The 21,544-nt window shown below is 40.9% G+C and overlaps 1 protein-coding gene across 4 annotated transcripts in view; it reads right to left on the minus strand.

The window, feature by feature from the left end:
- Positions 1-534: 534 nt before the first annotated feature.
- Ppp3cc (protein phosphatase 3 catalytic subunit gamma) overlaps positions 535-21,544 on the minus strand; it is a 74,279-nt gene continuing 53,269 nt past the window's right edge. For 3 of the 4 annotated variants that reach the window (XM_028758762.1, XM_028758761.1, XM_028758763.1), the window contains exons 9-14: positions 20,024-20,149; positions 19,019-19,090; positions 7,457-7,538; positions 6,843-6,940; positions 2,249-2,278; positions 535-931 (exon numbers count right to left, since the gene is read on the minus strand). In XM_028758762.1, the coding sequence (XP_028614595.1) occupies positions 753-931; positions 2,249-2,278; positions 6,843-6,940; positions 7,457-7,538; positions 19,019-19,090; positions 20,024-20,149 (587 nt within the window). In that variant the 3' untranslated portion in view covers positions 535-752. Of the gene's footprint in view, positions 932-2,248; positions 2,279-6,842; positions 6,941-7,456; positions 7,539-16,523; positions 16,782-19,018; positions 19,091-20,023; positions 20,150-21,544 lie in introns of those variants that run through there. The other variant, XM_028758764.1, reaches the window with a different exon arrangement.

Genomic DNA, 21,544 nt, shown 5'->3' on the forward strand with positions numbered 1-21,544 from the left:
AAGCACTTTATATATATCCACTTGGATCTTAAAAATCACTAGGTTTAGGTTGTTCTCTTGGAAGTTCAAGTTTCCCTCAGAAGAAAAGCAGTTTGAGCCACTGAAATCTGGTACTGAGCAGAAAGGGGAAAAATTGAAAAGACATTTTTAAAATTAAGTCTTGCCGGGCAGTCGTGGTGCATGCCTTTAATCCCAGCACTTGGGAGGCAGAGGCAGGCAGATTTCTGAGTTCAAGGCCAGCCTGCTCTACAGAGAGTGAGTTCCAAGACAGTCCGGGCTATAAGAGAATCCCTGTCTCGAAAAAACAAAACAAAACAAAATTAAAGTCTTAAATGAAAAAAAAAAATCACCTCCCAAAACAAGAGGAGGGCTAACTAGGAGTATGAGTCAGAAACCCAGGGTGATGGTTTCCAAGGCCCTTTTTATTAGGGGAAGGTCCCCTTTAGAGCAAAAGATTTCAACACACACACACACACACACACACACACACACACACACCAATCAGATCCGTTCCTAAAATTAGGACAAGGGGAGGGAAACAAAACATAAGCATCTTTATATATATATATATTGAACATAAATTAGAAGAATTTATAAAATGGTCACCTTTCTTACAGAATAAATGCGACTGAATTATAAATGCACCTCCAAGTTTAAGTTGTTTGAATTGTTCCTGTTTCATTTCCAATATAAATAAATATGATTTGCTCATGGGGTTGGGACCCATCTGTGCTGCACAGGGCCCTGAGTCACTACAGGGCTTTCTTTCCGTGGTCGCTCCTTCTTGACGAGTGTGAGTGCGAGTGTATCTTCCCTGATTCATGATGATACGAAGCCTCTTTTCGGGGTGGCATTCTCTCATTAATTCGGTCTAAACCTCGGGCTTCCTCAAAACTTCGGATCCTGTGTGCAATTGTAAAACCTCTGATAGCTGCAGAAAGACAGGAGGGGGTAGGAAGTGCTCAGAGAGGTGGCAAAGTGAGCAGCTTAAACCAAGCTTCCAAGCACACAGCAATCTCCTAGGAACACACGGGAAGGTAGCAACAGAACACACATCTGCTGACAGGCAACATGTGACTAAACCAGCTCTGTCCACAAACACTGCTTCTAAACAGCTCAAGTGTGGTAAAAAACTAGCATAAGAATAACAAGTCTTGGGCCTGGAGAGATGGCTCAGTGGGTAAGGGCACTGACTGCTCTTCCAGAGGCCCTGAGTTCAATTCCCAGCAACCACATGGTGGCTCACAACCATCTGTAATGGGATCCATGCCCTCTTCTGGTGTGTCTGAAGAGAGTAATACTATACTCATATACATAAAATAAATAAATCTTAAAAAAATGAAAAGAAAAAAAGAATAACAAGTCTGGTAGAAATGAAACATAAAATATTAATTAGCCTCCACACACTTGAAAGTGTTTCTTCTGAAAAACCTGCTCACTTCTAGAAAAGGGAACCCCAGGAAAGCACATCCCATCACACGGACAGTTGCTTTAAGCACAAACGTGGCATTAGCCACACACAAGTGACAGGAGACCTGTCTGCTCAAGACAGGTTTTTATCTTCACAGCCAGGAGCTGAACACAGATGAAAACCATCAGCACAGCTTCTGGGCACTTCCCATCTGATTAACTGAAGTGTTTTTTATTGTGGTATTGGGGTTTGAACCCCAGCCCTTACATACTCTAGATAAACATTCTACAACTGAGCTGTTCCAACCAGGTTCAACTTTGCATTGTCAAGGACTGAATTCCCCTTTGAATCACCTTATCTAATGAGATTACAACATCTACAATGCAGGTTTATGAATTCCAATGATTTTCATCTAAAAATTCATAAGCAGTAGGACTTAAATGTCTCCACAGAAACAAGGGTACTCAAAGCTGAAATGCTTTAGGGCAACCTCAGAAATGAAGCATCTACACTCTAGTCTACTTTTGCCTCCACTCCTGCTAACCTTTGAGTCACTAGGTAACTCTCTTAATAAAGAAAAAAAAAAACACTTAAATCATTTGACCTCTGTCATAACTGGCTACACAAGCTCCAGTCATTACATAAAACTGATAGACTTAGAAAGGACATAGGCTGTGTATGCCATCTGAGAAACAGGATGCCATGTGGCCACACTGCAGGCCATCCTCTCCTTTCCTGTCATGGATCTGCAGATGCAAGTGAGTTTAGAGATGCTGATGAAGCTTTGAGACTGGTGCGCAGACACAGGGCATTTCAGCTGAGTGATATGGGCCATACCTTCCCGCTCCTCTGCTGCTTGTTCTTTGGCTGTAAGAAGGCAGGAGCAGTGCATGCAAAAATAAAGACAGAGAGAGAATGAGTGAACCAACAGCAATGCAGCCAGCACAGATACCCAGGGTCCCACCTGCCAGCATACTGAACCATAAAGAAAAGTTAGGGATTACACAGGAGCCGAAGGAGGGCATGCACAGGAGGTGGGGAGGCACTAATAGTTCTGACATTTCTGTTGGCATGGGAATTTGAATCATCAACTGCTAGTTTGTGCCTTGTGATCATCACACATCAAAATGACTTGTCAAATCAGATAATTTAATATCACAACTGTGTTTGAGCTTGTAACTGCTCAGATTGTATCAATCGAGCTATTGCTCAGTCCTATTTAAAAATCCTATTTAATCTTGCTTCTTAGCATTGTTGAACGACTTACATATGATCTAACTGTCCTTAACCATTTAATAATCACAATAATAAAAGAATAAGGTAGCACTTGAATAGTTCTAGCGTTCGGAAGGGGTTACAAAATAACAGGTTACAAGTGAGGAGTTCCTTCTGGTCTAGAGGTAAACAACTAGGCACTGATTTGAACTCTAATTCTTGTACCCATCAGAGATGTGGGATATGGCAGAGGCTCACACTAACACCCCATATGGCTTCTTTTCCTTGTGCAGGAAAGCAGGTCAATTACAAGAAAGCAATCTTCTCCCTCTCAGTGACAGAAATGGAAGCAATTAAAATGAGCACCAATCGGGAAACTTTCCCCTGCCATTCTTTGTCAGGCAGTAAAGCTGTAACACACGAAATGGGTCCAGGGTACCGAAAGAAGATCCTATTAGAGTCAGCTCCTCCAAGGGCAATCTTCCTAAGGACGGGAGGAAGGCTACTAAGCAGCAGCACCGCCATGAGGTTTCCCGCATCTCTGTGAGACAGAGGGAGCTGCAAAGCTCTTAACCTCCTACAGCAATGTGACAGAGGGGTCGGCAGCAATCCATGTGCTTGCAATGGCCCCCACGAAGGCTCCTGTTGGAGCCCTGCCGCAGCCTCCCTAATCTCAGATGCACCTGATAAGCCACACAAGGCCATGACAGCATCTTCTCACAGAGCAGGGTCCTGCCTCAGCAGCTGTGACAAAGTGGGACTCAAAGCTGTTTAAAATTCTATTGATAGTGGTAGTTTATTTGGAGTTCGAATGTGTGTGGTAAAGTATAACCAGTATCCCATTTCAAAAGAAATATTTTAGATTTATTTACTTCATATGTAGGAATGTTTTGCCTGCATATGAGGAAGTCAGAAGAGGGTGTCACATACCCTGCAAGGATAATATGTACTCTTTACTGTTGAGCCACCTCTACAGTCCTCCAGTACTAAATTTTTAGGGCCCTCATAGAACTGTTTTTTGTTTTTGTTTTTTTTTTTTTTGCATTGGTTACTAAGATAAGTTTGTACATACCAAGGGACACGGTAAGAAAAAAATTATGGGCCGGGCGTTGGTGGCGCACGCCTTTAATCCCAGCACTTGGGAGGCAGAGGCAGGCGGATTTCTGAGTTCGAGGCCAGCCTGGTCTACAGAGTGGGTTCCAGGACAGCCAGGGCTACACAGAGAAACCCTGTCTCAAAAAAAAAAAAAAAAAAAAAAAAAGAAAAAAGAAAAAAATTATGAAACTGTTTATATATGATTCCTATTCTATAAAATTGTTTCAACTGTGTAAGTCAATATTTTTGCTGTTTGTTTTGAGACAGACTCTCACTATGTAGCCTAGGCTAGTGTGGAACTAACTATGTAGTACATGTGTGTGCATTTCCTTCTTGTTATGGCTATGTGGAATCCCACTGAATAAACCTTACTTTGTTATCCAATGGATGGACACTGAAGTTGTGTCTACTTTTAGGGTGTTGTGAAGAATGCCATTTGAGGCTCTTCTGAAGAGTGTCATGTATGACCATTGATGTACAAGTTTTGGTGAGGACATAGTTTATTTCTCTCATTGGAGGGGAGGCATGTAGGGTGGCAGTGCCACAATGTCTCCCTACATAGCCCTATTACTGTATTCCCTCCAACAGCATATGAAGGACCCAATAGCTCTAAAATCTCATCAACAGTTTCCTTCCTTCCCTCTCTCCTTCCTTCCTTCCTTCCTTCCTTCCTTCCTTCCTTTCATTTTCCCAGTCCTAAGGATCAAATCAAAAGTTTTATGCACACCAGGCAAGAGCTCTATGATAGATACTGAAGCTCTCATTAACTCTCTTTTTTTTTTTTCAAGGCAGGGAGGGTCTCATGTAGGCCAAGCCATCCATGAAATTTGCTGTGTAACTAGAATATTGAACTCCTTTCAAGAGCTGAGATTACATGCATGCAACCACGTCCAGCTATCTACTGACATCAGCAGCATCATATCACCATCAATATTATTATTATTATTACTAAACGGATCTTAGTCACTACTAATTGTGGGTATTAACTACATGTGTACCATTTACATGGATGGTGCCTCTGGAGATCAGAACAAGGTGTCAAATCCCCTGGAACTGCAGTTATAGATGGTTGTGAACCACCATGTGGGTACTGAGAACCAAATTCAGGGTCCCTGAAAGAATAGCAAGTGCTCTTAACTGCTAAGCCATCACTCTAGCCCCGTAAATATGTTCCATTACATTTGTGTGTGTGTGTGTGTGTGTGTGTGTGTGTGTGTGTGTAAGTGTGTACTCATGAGCATGCCACAGCACACATATGGAGGTTAAAGAGTGCAGGAGTCGGTTCTCTTCTTCCACCATGCGGGACCACACTCAGGTCATCAAGTTGGCAATAAGTACCTTTTATTACCCACTGAGTCATCTCGCGGGTTCATAAGGTACTTCCAGTGCACCCTCAAGTCAATGGTTGTGGGATCTTCATTTTTACATATATAGTGCATCTTGATCATATCTACCTCCCACCATCTTTATGTCTTCCCCTTTTTTTGTTTAATAACTCACTGAATCTATTTAGTCTCTTTCACAGGGCTGTGAAGTTATCCGCTGAAGGATGGTTGACCTATCAGAGGCCATATCCCTAAAGAAATGTGCAGACTTTTTGAAAAATACTTAAGATATTTTTTAAGATACTTATCTACTTTTTATTTTACTTGTTAATTAGTCATGTGAGATTCTCTGTGAACAGTTCTGATGACAGTGTTTTAGGGTAATAGAAAGTAACATGGATTAAGAAAAAAAAAAGAGAAATGTCTACATATCCTACTTGAAGTTTTAAAAAATTATTGATCCACAAAGTTGCTTTAATCTAATTTTGCTAGATCTCATAGGAGCAAATCTACAAATCAAGGGTAGCAAGAGAATTTTAAAACTTGGGATGTGTGTGTGAGTGTGTGTGTGTGTGTGTGTGTGTGTATGTGTGTATGTTTCTTCACTCCTTTTTGGACTTGGTCCCAATATATTTTTTGTCTCTTTATTTCTGGTTTGAATCAGTGTTTTAATTAGGGATTACTTATATGTTATTTCCAAAGCATGTAAAACTCTTCAAGAATGTCACCAGCTTTCAGAGTGACACTCTCTCTTACTGATGGACAGGAGTTGAGCTTGTGTTCTAACCTCAATGCGACAGGTCCAATGGATGAACAGTAGCCCATTGTATCAATATAATATAGCTTATTCACTACCAACAGGCAGGGGAGCTGCTTCTGGTCTGGAGTTACCATGATAAAAACCACAATAAACATCCTTATGCATATCCTCTGGTAGACATGTATGCTAGTTTCTCTTGGATATTCTTGGTGTGGAATTGCAGGGTATGGGTCCAAATGTCTTTAGTTTTATTGGCTATTGGCTGGCCAAAGTGTTGAGTCTATTTGTAAGCCCACTAGCCTATGTCTAGTTCAGTCCTCCATAGACTCACAACTCTTGATCTTGTCAGGTTGTTAAATTTCAGTCATTCTTGTGGGTATGCAGTAGTATTTCACTATGCTTTAATATTCATCTTCCAGATGAGTAACTATGTTGGACATCTTCATAGATGTTTGCTGGCCATCTTCAAATCTTCTTTGGTGAAATAAATTGATACAAGGCCTTTGTCAGACATAGGTGGTGCAGCAATCTTCTCTGTGGCTTGCCTCTTCCTTCTCTTTTTTTTTTTTTTGGTTTTTCGAGACAGGGTTTCTCTGTATAGCCCGGGCTGTCCTGGAACTCACTCTGTAGACCAGGCTGGCCTCGAACTCAGAAATCCGCCTGCCTCTGCCTCCCGAGTGCTGGGATTAAAGGCGTGCGCCACCACTGCCCGGCCTTCCTTCTCTTAATTATGTATTTTCATAAGGGGAATTTAATTTTAATAACCTCTATTTTCTTTTAAGGTCACTACTTTCTGTCTCTTATTAAAGACTTTGCCTACTCCAATGCCTACTCTCCACTTTTTTCCCCTAAATTTATTTCAACATTTGCATTTAAATTACAATCTACTTTGAATTATTTTTGTGTACAAGAAGAATAAGAGTACTGATTCCTCTTTCCCTAGATAAATATCCATTGCTCTAGCACCAGGTTCTAAACAGTCATGGACTCCTGGTAATGGGGCACACTTTTTAGGAAGGGGCATCTTCGTACTCACCAGTCTCAATGGTCTGCTTTCCTCCAGAGAGGACCCCCAATGGGAGTGTGCCTGTGGGAGTGAGGCCCTTGAGGGTCAGCACATTCTCACTCTCTTCCCTGCAAAGGAACATGGAAGCCCTGGTTAATGCCAGGGAGCCATGGTGCAGCAACACAGTGAGACCTGAAGGAAGGTAACAGGGACAGAGACAGGAAGACAGGCCCCCACCTTCATCTGACCAGTGCAAACACTTCAGATACAAAAATTAACCAGTCCTTTTTCAACCAGAGGCATTGGTAGCCAGGCAATGTTCCCCACACTTTATCCCATTTGCCTCAACTAATAACATGTGAGCTAGTTATATTATAATCTCTAGTTCATAGACAAGGAAACCTAAGACCCAAACATTAAACCCAAGACAACACAGCTCCACACTAAATCTCCACATGTACACCAGTACCAAATGGGTGTTTTCCAAATGCTGTCACTTTCACATGGAGTCTGGTTCAACCTGCACTCAACCGGAACACTTGCAGTTCCAGCACCAGACTCTAACCTTGAAAACACTACTCTAAGCTAACTTGGAACCTCCTTTCTAAATGCCTTCATCCCACAGTGCAATGATGGAACCTTACCGAAGAACTGTAAAGACCCGCGCCATTTTCCCAATGGCTCGGATTTTATTCTTGATGACTTCTTTTCGAACTGAAGTGGCTCCTTAGAAAATACAAAGAACACGTGGGTTAAAGTGATATGGTTAACAGAACAGATTTTTTTTTCAAATGCAAGATGGAGTGCTTTTGTGTTTAAATTAAAGAAAAACTTAAAAAAAAGAAACAAAGCCTAAATTAAAAAACAAAAACAATTAACAATCCTGGGAAGTTGCAAGGAACAAGAAGAAAGCAAGAGGAGAGAAGAAATGAAGGAGAGAATGAATGAAGGGTCACAAAAAGACACTGAGTCATCTATGGGGAGCAGGAGGTTTCATGTTCCGAAACATTGAAACACAAAAACACAAACAAAGCTCACAGTGATCACGGCTACAAGCCAAGATCTCCTCTGAGAACACTACGTGCCACCTTTGGATGCAGGGTCTGGTCTGCCAAAGGCAGCAGCAGTCCTGGACTTAGGGAGGGCCACTTTCTTTCTACAGTCTTCTTTCCTCATACCAGACAGTTGTGTTTCTTCAGAATACTCCTAACAACTGTGCCACAAAGATTTACAAGGATGGGTAAGGTATTTTAAAAAGCAACACTGAAAAGTTAATTTAAAACTTTATGGCCTTTTCTTATTTAAGACTTAGAAAATAGCCCAAACATGAAAGGCAAGATCCAGGCATACACCAGGCAACAGCATCCAAAAGTCAAAGATACACAGGCTTTCCCTCCTCTCTCCTACCTCTCAATTCTGCTAAATCAAACAACAGGTCCATAGAAAACAGCCATTCCCACTGAGAGGGAGGAAGGAAAGTCATGTGAAGTTGCCCAACTACCAATTCAAAACAACTAACCAATCAACGGTGGCAGAGCAGACAGCAAGAACTTAGCTGACAGCACATTCTAGTTGGATACCTTTTGGACAGTTTGAAATGTAGTGATCTTCAGGGAGAAGAGACACCAAGAAATAAAGAGATGAAGACAGACACATGGGAGGATGATGGGAGTTTACATGGAAGAGAAAAAAATCCAAGTTGAAATGCATGGAGAGAAGCAGGCTGTTAGTTGAACAACTCAGAGACTGCTTGCTTCACGAGACTAAATACAGGTTCTGTTTTTGTCCTTTCTTCCATTTCTTAATAGTTTACTCTTTCGGATAAATTCCCATCTACTATTATCCACCACCCCAGCATGAAAATAACACAAAGATACTGTTTATGGGACAGAAGAGCTCACAGATCTCAGTAGGAACACAGTGCCGCTGTTTGACTTGCTAGCACGCCTCACTTGTCAGAAGACATTTTCCTTCTTATAGGTTTAAAGTTTAAGCTTTCAGGACTTCAAGTTGTTTTCTGTGGCTTCTGTCTTGTAAAGACTTTGCTTAGGGGTCTGATGGTCTTTGGTGTTTGCTCATGGTTAAGACTCGGAATAAAAAAACTTCCAGAGCTGGGAAAAGGCAACGATGGCTCTGAGCATTGCATGCTGGTCCTCTGTTAGGGAAATGAGTTCTCCTTTGTCATCTACTGTCCAGAACTCCTTTATATTTAGAGATCAGCCTTCAGACTTACAGAAGGGACAGGTATCCTAAGGCAAGCAGAGTTTTAACAGCTTTTTCAAAGGTTCTCACCTATTTTACTCAGGTGAGTGCAGTGTCCCTGCCTGCTTCTCTACTCTCGGTTCTAGCAACTAGTACTGATGATATTCAGCATCCCCTAGCACTACAGAGAGCTTCAGTGTTCCCAAACCATTTAAGTGAGCACACTAATGCGTTTAAAAGTCATCTGTTACCTTGTTCCATTCCTAGGCAGACTTTAACATTGGATGTGTCTTTCCTACAGCATGAAAAGATCTTTGGGTTTTATTGTAATATTAATTTTTTAAGTTACCATACAAATTAGCAGATTTGATCCTGGCATTTTCACACCTGTTGTTATGTGTCTTCTAAATTGCCTCCCTCCCCACTGACCGCCGCCAATGAGTTTGTTTTCTCAGCTTCCAAAAAGTCGATCTCCTCCATTTGTGGGCATGTAATTTTTACCTTTTTACTATGAAGCATGATGAGTTTTCTGTATTTACACAAAGCAAACTAGTCACTATATGATTTGTTTAAAAGCACATGCCTGTAAAACTAGTCACCCAATTTTGTCCACAATCCATAGTACCTCAACACCTGCAGCTTCTCCTGTCCAAAGGACATAACTCCTTTGCTTTTTTCATTAGGACTTTCTTCTTCCTGTTCTTTTCAGTTTTATCATGGATGAATGCACTTAAGATTTTTATTGTTTTTTTTAACAAGTTATATTTATTATCCTCTCTTTGTGTGTATACTCAGCAAGGAGATTAGAAGACAACTTACAGGAATTGTTTCTTTTCTTCCACCATGTGGGTCCAGACATTGAACTAAGGTGCTCAGGCCTGGCAGCGGGTTCATTAACCCACTGAGCTATCTCAGGGCCCAGGTTTTAGATTTTGGACTTCATATAGTTGGACAATGGAGCATTGAGGTGACATTATCTTGGAAGGACACGCTCTCATTTTCATCATCACATACTGTCCCACTGCAGCACTGTGCCACAATGTTGTTGTTTTGTTTTACTTTTTTTTTTTTGAGACAGTCTCTTTCTATAGCCCTGAGTGTCCCAGAACTCACTAAGTAGACCAGGCTGGCCTCAAACTCACAGAGATGTGCTTGCTTCTGCCTCCCAAGTGTTGAAGGTATGTTGTACCATGCCTGGTCAACTATGGAACAATTCATCACCTGTACAATAATCATTTGTGTTGCTTCTAACTTTTGGCTATTGCATGTGAGGCTCTGTATGTATTTCTGTATATATCTGTCTTTGGTACACATATGCATATTTCTGATATGTTCCTAGGACATTAGAACGCTCAGCTCTAGAGCATGGGTATGTTTAACTTTGGATGACAGTTTAGCACTGTCTAGTAGAGTGGGATCTATAAAATTTTACTTTTGTGTGTGAACACTCACTCCCATTACTACATGTACTGGCTGACATCAGATATGGCTCATCTAATTCTGGCTAATCTGGTAAGTATGAAGTATTATCCCATTATGATTTTAATTTCCATTTTCATGATTACTAATGTGGCTGAATATATTTTTGTATTTTTGTTAGCCATTTGAAAATTCTCTGAGGTGCTTATCCATGCTCCATCATCCTAACTGTAAGTAACTCAGTCTTTTGTCAATGGCCGTTTGTTGGTTGTACTGAACAGAGTCCCTGAATAAGCAAAAGCTCTTTTTAATATATGTGCATGAATGTTTTACCTGCATGTATGTAAGTGCATGCAGTGCCCTCAGAGGCCACAAAGGGCTTCAGCCGAGACCCTGAGACCCCCGGGTGAGCACAAGCACAAGAGCTGCCTGTGCGCTTAGTCACCGAGCGTCTCTCCAGTCCTGGCTTTTGCTTTCAATTTATCTAATTTATTAATAATTTTCTTGGTGGCTAGTGTTCTTTGTATCCTGTTTAAAGGATTTTTTCCATTACATGGTTATCAAGGTAATTCCATATTATAAATACTACAAAATCCATTGTTTAACTATTCAGTTTTAAAAAATTTCTGCTGTTTGTTGAGACAGGGACTCTCTATGAAACTCAGGTTAACCTTGAATTAACTACATAACCCAGACTGGCCTCAACCTATGGTTCTCTTGCCACAGTTCTGAGGGCTGGAATGACAGGAATCCATCACTACTTGGCTGTTGTTTGCCTGTTTATTGCTGTGAAGTGGTGATGGAAGAAGCAGCCTAGGACCTCACAAATGCTGGGCAATACTCCACGTGCTCCATCTCCCTTACCTTTCAGATCCGAATGAAATATAAAGCCACAAAAATAAGTATTTTGGATCCACAAAATAAATGCCACGTGGATTTACTCTTTTCAAAAGTGGATGTCCACAAAATATTTATTTAAAATGCCATTATTGGCCAGGTATGGTGGCACATACCTTTAATCCCAGAGGGGGTGGAGTTAAAGGCCAGCCTGGTCTACATAGTGAGTTTCAGGATAGCCAGAGCTATACACTGAGGTTTCACACAAACAAAGCCATTGTACTATTCCACCTTTGATAAAAATCAAGTATCCATATATGTGTAGCTTAATTCTGGATTCTCTATTATGTTTCAATGCTTAGCTACCCTTGAATTAATTATTTTAATTGCTGTAGCATTACATTAAATCTTGACATCTATAGAGCAAGCTCTCCTGTGGTGTTAAGTCTTTAGCCATTCCCCTAAAAAATTTAGAATCAATCAAGGCTAGGTAGTTGTATTGGCTAGTTTTATGTCACCTTGGTACAATCTAGAGTTATCAGAGATGTGATGGTTTGAACATGCTTGGCCCAGAGAGTGGCACTATTAGGTGTGGCCTTGGAGGAAGTGTGTCATTATGGGTGTGGGCTTTAAGACCCTCATTTTGGCTCCCTGGAAGTCAGTCTTCTCCTAGTCACCTTCAGAGCAAGAGGTAGAATGCTCAGCTCCTCCAGTGCCATGTCTGCCTAGATACTGCCATGTTCCCACTATAATGATAATGGACTGAACCTCTGAACCTGTAAGCAAGCCCCAAGGTTGTCCTTTATAAGAGTTGCCCTGAACATGGTGTCTCTTCACAGCAATGAAATCCTAAGTAGGACAAGAGAGGAGGGAGCCTCAATTGAGAAAATGTCTCCATAAGATCAGGCTGTAGGCAAGCCTGTAGGACATTCTCTAAATTAGTGATTGATGGGGCCCAGCCCATTGTGGGTGGTGTTATCCCTGGGTCGGTGGTCCTAGATTCTATTAGAAAGTAGGCTGAGGAAGTCTTAAGGAGCAAGCTAATAAGCAGCAACCTTCTATGGCTTCTGTAGATCCCTGTTCACTTGAGTTTCTGCCCCAACTTCCTTTGGTGAACTGCAATGTGGAAGCATAAGCCAAATAAACCCTTTCTTCCCCCAAGTTTTTGGGGTCCTACTGTTTCCTCACAGCAATAGTAACTCTAAGACAAGTTGGTACCAGGATAGGGAGGTACTGCTATGACAGACCTGACCATGTTTTTGGGAGAACTGTGGAAGGACTGGCCCTTGAAGTTTCAGAGGGAAGCAAGACTCTATTGGGCCTTTTGTGTAATGAGTCTGTGATATCTAGTCTGATGGGGTTGAAGAATCAGCTGTGATTAATAAGAGACCAGAACCACTAAAGTAAAACCTTTGTCTTAACTCAGACAGTTGATGCTGGTTAGCTGGTGCTGAGAAATTAGTGGTGATTAAGAAGACACCAGCATCACTGAGGTGAAATCTTCTAGGAAGTGTTTCCTGAGAGTTAGAACACATTGTTCCAGAGGCAGCCAAGGTTGTATCTCACGCTGGCAACTGAACTTGGCAGTGTAAGAGTCACTCAGGTGGTACTGGTTTTGAAGGCATGAGGGGTCATGGAGAGGAGTTGAGGCTTGGCACCATGAAGAGAGCCTAGAAGAGGTTACTGGTGAACATGTAGCCCAGCTGCAGGGGAAGAGCCCAGCGTGTTGGAGATGCCTGTACCATGTGATGGACACCAGCAGCAGCAGCAGTGGAGTAGAACATCCCCAGGCTTAGAAGACAAACTCCGTGCTGCAGAGCACAGAGCCAGAGAGGTAAGTCAAACTCTTTGGAGGACTCCAGAAGATCTTAAGTAAATTCTAGGTGCCAGGCACTGAGTTATTTATATTGTTGGAGTTTGGTTTTGCTTAGTTCAGATTGTGACTGTGTCCTGGTTCTTCGCTCTTGAAGTGAGAAGGTATTTAATATAATTTTGTTTTTTTTCCCCAAAAGTCCACAGGTGAAAGAATTTGAACTTTTAAAAGATATTTTGGAATTTTAGAGAAATTGGGTATTTTAAAGAGCCTGAAGTTTTACTGTATTTAAATCTGTAAAGGCTGTGGAACTTTTAGAGTTGTTCATGTTTTATACTGATATTAATATTAGCGTGTCAACTTGGGATGTATGAGAAAGGAAAGGCTCTAGCTGGAAAGTGATGTGTCTGTGTGTTAAGTTGACAAGGGGTCAGTTGTGCTGGTCAGTTTTATAGCACCTGACATGAGCTAGAGTCATCAGGGAGGAGGAGCCTCAACTGTAAAAAAAAAAAAAAAAAAACCGCTCCCTAAGACCAGGATGTAGACAAGACTGTAGGGCATTCTCTTAATTACTGATCAATGGGGGAGGCACAGCCTACTGTGGGCGGTGCTATCCCTGGGCTGGTGGTCCTAGGAGCAGGCCAGTAAGCAGTAAGCCTCTGGCTCCTACCTCCCGGTCCTGCCCTGCTTGAGTTCTTTCCATGACTTCCTTTGGTGTGAACTGTGAAGTGTAACATATGCTGACTAGACCTTTCCTCTCAAGTTGTTTGGTCATGGTGTTTCCTCACAGCAGCAGGAGCTCTCAGCCAGGGGTGCTTTCATCACTCTCCAGCCCTTTGCCCTTGCACTTTGTCAATATACCTGGTTTGTTTGTTTGTTTGTTTGTTCTTTTAAATATAGTTAAATGTACATTCTCTTGTTTTATTTTTCTTCATCCCAATTTTTCCTATAATTTAAAAGATATATTACAAACTATTTTCTTCCAGCTGAACCTAGAGACTGCACTATGAGTCTATTATATACTGAAGTATAATGCTAAAGGCTGGGGCTACAGCTCAGAAGAACACTGGCTTATTATGTATGAGGAACTGGGTTTGATCGGAATTTACAGTCCCCTGTACGTTTTGAAGGCATTCATTCCAGTATTGTTTCTATATTCCACTATTACTGGCACATGCTTTGCTTTTTCAGGTCTGAGAGAATCTATGTCCACACCGTCTGAGCACATGCACTCTACACTTCTCCTCTTCATTCCTTCCTGGATTTCTAAACTTCTTTCTAGGATTTTCTTTCTGCTTAAATACTATCCTTTAGAATTTCATTTAGTATACATTTCCTGCTAATTTTCTTTGTAAAAATTTTGAGGGTTGGGAGGTATCTACAAATATTTACTTCACATTTACTGTTTACACATTCTGCATAGTGTAGGATTCCAGAGTACTGGGTGTTAGTTTTCATACCTCGGTGTGTTACTCCATCCCCCTGCTCTATTTCCATGGAGACCCTGCCTTTCAGCAGCTGCTCTAGGGCAACCCCCATTTGGACATCTGCTTTCAGATCTGTCTTCTATCTTGAGGATCTCACTACAAGAGGCTAGAAGTTCTTTGTGTCTGTCCTGCTCTACTGAAGGCTTCTTCAGTTACAACTCGGTGTCTTCTCAGCTCTTGAAATTGCTTTTATGTGGACCTTTCAAAGATTACCTCTCTCCCACTTTCTCTGGTACTCCAGGCACACGTGTGCTGAGCTGTGCAGTGTGTGTTCTGAGTCTCTTAGCTGACTTTGCACTTCCTTCTTACCATGTTTCAGTTAGTTTTGCTCTGACCTACCTTCCAGGTCACTTAGTCTGTGTCTCACTGTATCAAAGTTGCTAATTTGTCATCTTATTTTTCAGTGCTATAATTTCATTTTTGATGCTTTATCAAATACACTACATTCCTTCTTATAGTTCACAATTCTGTACCAACGTTTTTAACCTGTTCTTTTAATTTCTTCAACAAATTAAGCCAGGGATGGTAGTATACATCTTTAATCCCAGGACTCAGAAGACTGAGGCAGTCGGATCTCTGTGATGTTTCCAGAAAGCCTGGTCTACAGAGTGAATTCCAGGCCAGCCAATCTACCAAAAAACAAATTAAGGGTTTTGTTTTGTTCTGCTTTAAGTTTGACTTGACAGAGCCAGTGTCTATGGACTACAGAGGTCTGTATTTAATTGCTGCTGCGACAGTCTCAAGCATCTCTTCTGTATCTAGGGAATTCCCAGAGCTTCTATATTCCATACACACACAGTCACTTGCCTCTGCCTCCTAAGTGTTCTAATTAAAGGTGTATGACACCATGCTTGGCTGGAACTTTTAAAAATCTTCTTTCTGTTGTCATTATTGTGCTCATGTATGTGTACATGCGTGCATACACCTGTGTGTGTGTGTGTGTAATGGGGAGGATTATGCCACAGTGTGAACACAGTGGGCAGAGACTACTAACTCTGAGGAGCTGGTGCTCTTCTTCTGTGTTTCTGTGAGTTCTGAAGTCAAATCTAGGATGTGTGGGGCTGGTACAGCAAGTCCCTTTACCCACTGAGCCATCGTGCTGGCCTTGTTCTGGGAATCCTTTCTCTTCCTCATTTTGCTGTTAGTTCCCCCACATTTCTGCTTATTTTTGCTTGTCAGCCATGCACTATATTTGACAGACTGCTTATTGAGATCTTGAATGCTGTTATTTTACAGAGATCTTTTTACCAGGGACTACTTCATGCCAAAGGCTGAGACAATGAAGAAAGACAGTATATATCTCCTCCTAACTCACCCTTGCTCTTGCAGATTCACCCTCTGAGGTCCCAAAGAATAGAAACTTAGTCTTGTATATCCTCCTTGGAAGTCCTAAACCCATTCTTCTAAGCTTAGTACACATGGTTATAAAAATTACTCTTAAACCTTTTTACCCACTCCTTTAAAATTCATGAATGATCTTAAGACATGGCTTCACTAACTCGCCTGTCTGCATTTCTGATCTTTTCAATTCTCACCTTGTAATTCTTTACCATTTAGTCTGTTCTCATGTGGATTTAAAACTATTCACAAAACTTTTGGGTTTGTTTGTTTGTTTGTTTGTTTGCTTTTTAAGTCAAGGTTTGTGGGGCAGTTAGCTATGAGAAAAGGCCAGAAAGCCTGGTAGAAGAGCTCTAGAACCCCGGCACCCTGGTTTAGATAAAACCACTGGGATGGAAGGCGATTTGAGCTTTTCCTAGGCCTCTGGCTCTCTCAGCTTCAGCCCTCCACAACCCCTCCCACAGAGAGGTCCATGGTCATTGATCACGTAGGAGTAGCACAATCATGCAGATGAGGCATTCCCAAGCTCTCAGACCAAGCCAATAGGGGTTACCTGCTGCCAGACCTTAACCCACCCCAAAACTGTATATATAGGCCAAACTCAGAAGTAAAGGTGTGCGAGATTCTTCCTGTTGTCTGAGAGCTTTTGTTGCGGTTCCTCCCCTCTTTGCCTTCTTCAAAAAGCTGTAACACTTTTCAAAGAGCTGTAACGTATTTCCCCTCTCTGCCGCTGCAGAGACGCTAAGACGCTAAGACTCTTAAGACTCAGTTGGTGACAGGGCAGCAGCAGACAGAGGAAGCCAGGCAGCCGCTGTTCGCACTCTGTCTTCAGCCAGGTCAGAGATCTTTCGTGGGACCCATCTGGAGACGGACCTGCAAGGATTTTTCTCTGTAGCCTTGGCTGTCCTGGAACTCTGTATACCAGGCTGGCCTCGAACTTAAAGAAATCCACCAGCCTCTGCCTCCTCAATGCTGGGATTAAAGTGCACTGCCACCAACCAACTTCAAAAAACATTTTGTCCAGATTTTCTAGTTGTCTTAACAGGCAGGGCTGAAGTAGAAATCATTAGATTGTATTACTTTTTAAAAATCAAAATTTTTAGACACTAGGATGGGCTCAGTGGGTAGGGGTGCTTGCCAGAAAGCTGGACTGAGTTAGAGCCCTATAACCCACCTGGTGAAAAGAAAGAACCAAGTGCACACTGTGAAGCCTGTGTGTACAGGTCACAGACAATATTTGAGGACTAGTTTTCTTCTGCCATGTGAGTCCTGGGGATGGGGCTCAGGTCATCAGTCCTATCAGCAAGGGCCTTCATCAGCTGAGCTATCTCACAAGCCCAACAAGTTTTTCTTAACACATACCATAGTTTACAACTATTTCAATTTCTATTTAGATTTGCATATAAACTTTATTAAATTCATTTTTATATATTTTACTTTCTCTAAGTTCTTTTTACAGTTCAGCTTTCCTCAAAAGGACCGGTTCCACCCAACAATCTCCTCTCCAGAAGAGGAACTCACAAGCTCCTCTCCATCTGCTCACTGCTCACAACCTTCCGTGGATAACCTAAGAATAAATATACTTGGGAATCTCCTCTAGACTCCCAGTGGGAGCTACATGTTCTCTACCATACAACACTATGCAATAGTTAAGTGAACTACCTAGGCCTGAAAAGAATATGAACTGGAGGTCTGTGGCCATGTGACACTATATTCCAAAATCTCTTGTATCCTTAGACAAGTTAGAGCCTACCTTTCAGGTCAAACCACTCACAACACACTAGAAGCACCTGACTACAAATTAGTTTAAACTTAATTCTTCTGAAGGAAACAAACTTACTCATAGTGATAGAAATCAGAAAAAAAAAAAAGCACTTAGCTACACATATAACCAGTGGTTACTATACTATGACACAATACAAAGATCTCTTACATATCAATACAGGAAGCAAAACATGCGTATGATCCAGTAGAAAAACTAGTAATATATGAATTTACATTCACAAAACAGAAAATAACATGGTCAATAAGCATATGAAAAATGTAATTATTAGTTGTCATAAAAGCACAAATTAAAATTTTAGGGCTAGGGATACAGCTCAGTGGTAAACACTTGTCTAGCTCACACAATGTCTGGGTTCTAGCCACAGCACTCTGTGTGTGTGTGTGTGTGTGTGTAAACTGCAACCAAAAAAAAACCAGTACTAGAAAAAGCATTGTGAACTATGCAACACACATAGATATATAGAGTAACATAGCCTTTAAAAGGGTATGAGATTAAGCTTTAAATACTAGCTGATACATATGCAGTTTCTAGACATTTAACCTATAAAAATAAACAAGTAATTGTTATTCTCAGAGTTCCTAATACTGCATTACTTTCTTCCATAGCATGCACTGTATTTATTTCTTGTTTGTCTTTCTTAAATAGTATAATGTAAGTTTATTAAGAAGGAAGGACATAAACAGTATTTGGCATATAACAAAGACGGACTGTTGATAGAATGAACAGTGATTTATCTATACAAACTCAAAATTGTTAGTAGGGCTTTTTGTTTGGTTTTCAAGACAAGGCTTCTCTGTGTAGCTCTCTATAGACCAGGGCTGGCTTTGAACTCAGAGAAATCCACCTACCTCTGCCTCATGAATGCTGGGATTAAAGGTGTGTGCCTCCACTGCCTGGTGACAAATTGCAGCAGTTTTAAAAGCTAAGGTTGTGGGGGAAAATATAATATCCAGCAGCATCTATGATATTGGTTAGCACAGTGACAAACATGGACAGCTATGTAACCATGAAAAACTAGACTACAAAGGAAAACAAGAAGTAGATATGAAGACATGATACCATGTCACCTAATTTTTGTAAATGACAAAAATGAGAAGAAAAATATCTATGTAAAGATAAAGACAGTTTACACATAGGCATTACTGGCAGACATTTTAGATGGCAGAACAATAGTGACTGTTTTCTTCCTATTTATGGTTTCCTATAGTTATCAAACTTTTTTTTTTACAATGAAAATAATTCTTCTCTAGTAAGACCAAAAACACTCAAAATAAATGAAATGCCAACCAGAACCCGTTGGTTTCTATTTGAGTAGGAAGTTTACCTTCTACTTCATCGTCTAAGGACATTTCTTCATCCGAGCATATGTTGAGAATATTGACCAGCATCTCTGTGACTAAGTGGCAAATAAGAGTGTGTACACAGTTAATAGGACACTTTCAGACATGCATAAATTAAAATATATTAAGTAAACACCCACAGAAACAACTTATAATTAGCTATGACGATAGAATCAAGGGTAGACCATAAGGTTCAGAGAGAACTTTTGTCCATACTTGTCCTGGTTAGATAAGAATCTGTGGCATCTATCACAGAACTACTTGATTTTATTAGATAGTTGTTTAGAACCTTTGGCTCAGATATACATATAAAAATTTCTTCCCATTTTACAAAGAAATCACAACAGGCTTACATCCAGCAGGCTTGTTTTGTGTTTGCACTGCTCACTTATGGATCTGTTTTGTTTGTGCAGCTCAGTTGTGTAACTGTGCTTTATATTTGTACTGCTCCCTGTGCAGCTGTACACATAAAACTCTAAGACAAATTCAGTCTAAATTCCGTTAGCACTGATGATGCATAGAAGAAATAGGATAGTGGCCACATTACTTTAAGCTCTTGATCACACAAGACAGTTGTTTTAAACTGATAGTTCAGAGAAAGACAAACCATCACAGACTAACATTTATGAACAGATTGATGTTGCTTAAAAATCTCTGTTTAGGGTTCAGTGGATCAAGGTGTTCCTGTGTAACCCTGTGACCTGAGCTCAATCCCTGAAGCTCATGTAAAGGTGAAAGGAAGAACCAACTCCACAAGGTTGTCCTCTGCCCTCTCCACAAACATGTCACTGTGTGTGAGCCCTGCCCCCAATACTGCACATACACGCACTGTGCACACACACAAATAAGTCACTTTTTATAAGTAAAAAATTTAAAAACATTTGTAGAGAACAAACAAAATTAGCACACATTTCTGATAAATTCTGAGAATGTAAAGGTGTCTCTTCAGGAGAGAGCTGGAGTTCAGATGCACACTGGGATTCTCTTACCTTTTTCTCCAACAAAAGGCAAAGACCACGTGAAAACATCCATGAAGTTTGGGAGCCAGTAGGGGTGTGGAGAGCAGTTGAACTGCCTGATGTTCATGACATTGTTTTCATATTTCAATACTGCAGCTAAAAGTAAAACACAAGACACATGGGCACAGGGAGCCACAGCGTAGCGGCTCTGTTTCATCCTTGTGAACTGACTACACAGGCTTTTCAATGACTTATTTTCCATTTGTAAATTCAAGACAGAGCCAGGACAGCCTGACAAGTTTAAAGAATTTAAAGGGTTCATTCTCTTGGGGATTAGTTATCACAGGGAACAAAGCCACCTTGGGAGTTTACATCATCAAAGCACAGAGGACATTGCTCTGAAGCACCAAGGATTTGCTGTGCACTAGCTACTGAAGAAACTTCAGATTCAACACAGAAAAACTCCCTGTAATTTTTATTTACTGGCCAAACAGTTACAATCACAACTTCTTTTTTTTTAATATTTATTTATTTATCTTATGTATATGAGTACACCATTGCTGTCTTCAGACACACCAGAAGAGGGCATCAGATCCCATTATAGATGGTTATGAGCCACCATGTGGTTGCTTGGAATTGAACTCAGGACCTCTGGAAGAGCAGTCAGTGCTCTTAACTGCTGAGCCATCTCTCCAGCCCACAATCACAACTTCTAAGGGCAAACAGCAATATCACCCAGAACGGACAGAAACTCTTTAGCAAGTCATGAGCCAGAACTAAAGCTTTTTATAAATACTCCAAGAATTTATCAACTCACAGTGCAATAAATGGAAAAATAATTTATTATAATTCAATAAAAATTTAAAATAATTAATGTTTAAGGGTAGAGTGTAGAATCTTCTGACAGTCAATTTAAAAAAAAGTTTCTTCTATTCTCAGCATTCTGAGAGTGTTTATAAACATTTAACAGTAACCATGTCACATAGGTGCATACGTACTGTATACTTTTTAAAAAAATGAGCTCTGGCAAACTTTTATTAAATAAAACCTTTCATCATTTACTGTTTAGCAATCTGTTCTGGCTGCTTCAGATAATATCAGCATCACCTCGGTCAATAATACCCAGAATGCATCTCTGTAGTATTTTCTTCATGCTGTGCCTAATTCAATATTAGGGATGGGCATTTAATGATGGGCACCAGTTTTGGCCAATACATGGCACAGAATTCTATTTCAGATTTCCTCAAGCTGGGCAGTTTTTGTTGAAGATAATCAATTTTGCTTGGCTTTTTCTGATCATCTTCAGAGTCAGTATCTCAGCATGTACATTTCACTTTTTATAACAAGTTGGAGCCCAGAGTTGACAAACGCCAGAGACTTGTGACTGGGAGTGAGACAGAGTTTCTCTTTGTATCCCTGGCTGTCCTGGAACTTGCTCTGTAGACCAGGCTGGCCTCAAACTCACAGAGATCCTTTTGCCTCTGTCTCCCAAGTGTTGGGATTAGAGACCTGTGTCACCACTGCCTGGCTTGAGACTTTTGTGTCTTTGCA

This window comes from Grammomys surdaster, unplaced genomic scaffold, assembly GCF_004785775.1.
Source record: "Grammomys surdaster isolate TR1022 unplaced genomic scaffold, NIH_TR_1.0 126219, whole genome shotgun sequence".
In the NCBI taxonomy this organism is placed as follows: Eukaryota; Metazoa; Chordata; class Mammalia; order Rodentia; family Muridae; genus Grammomys; species Grammomys surdaster.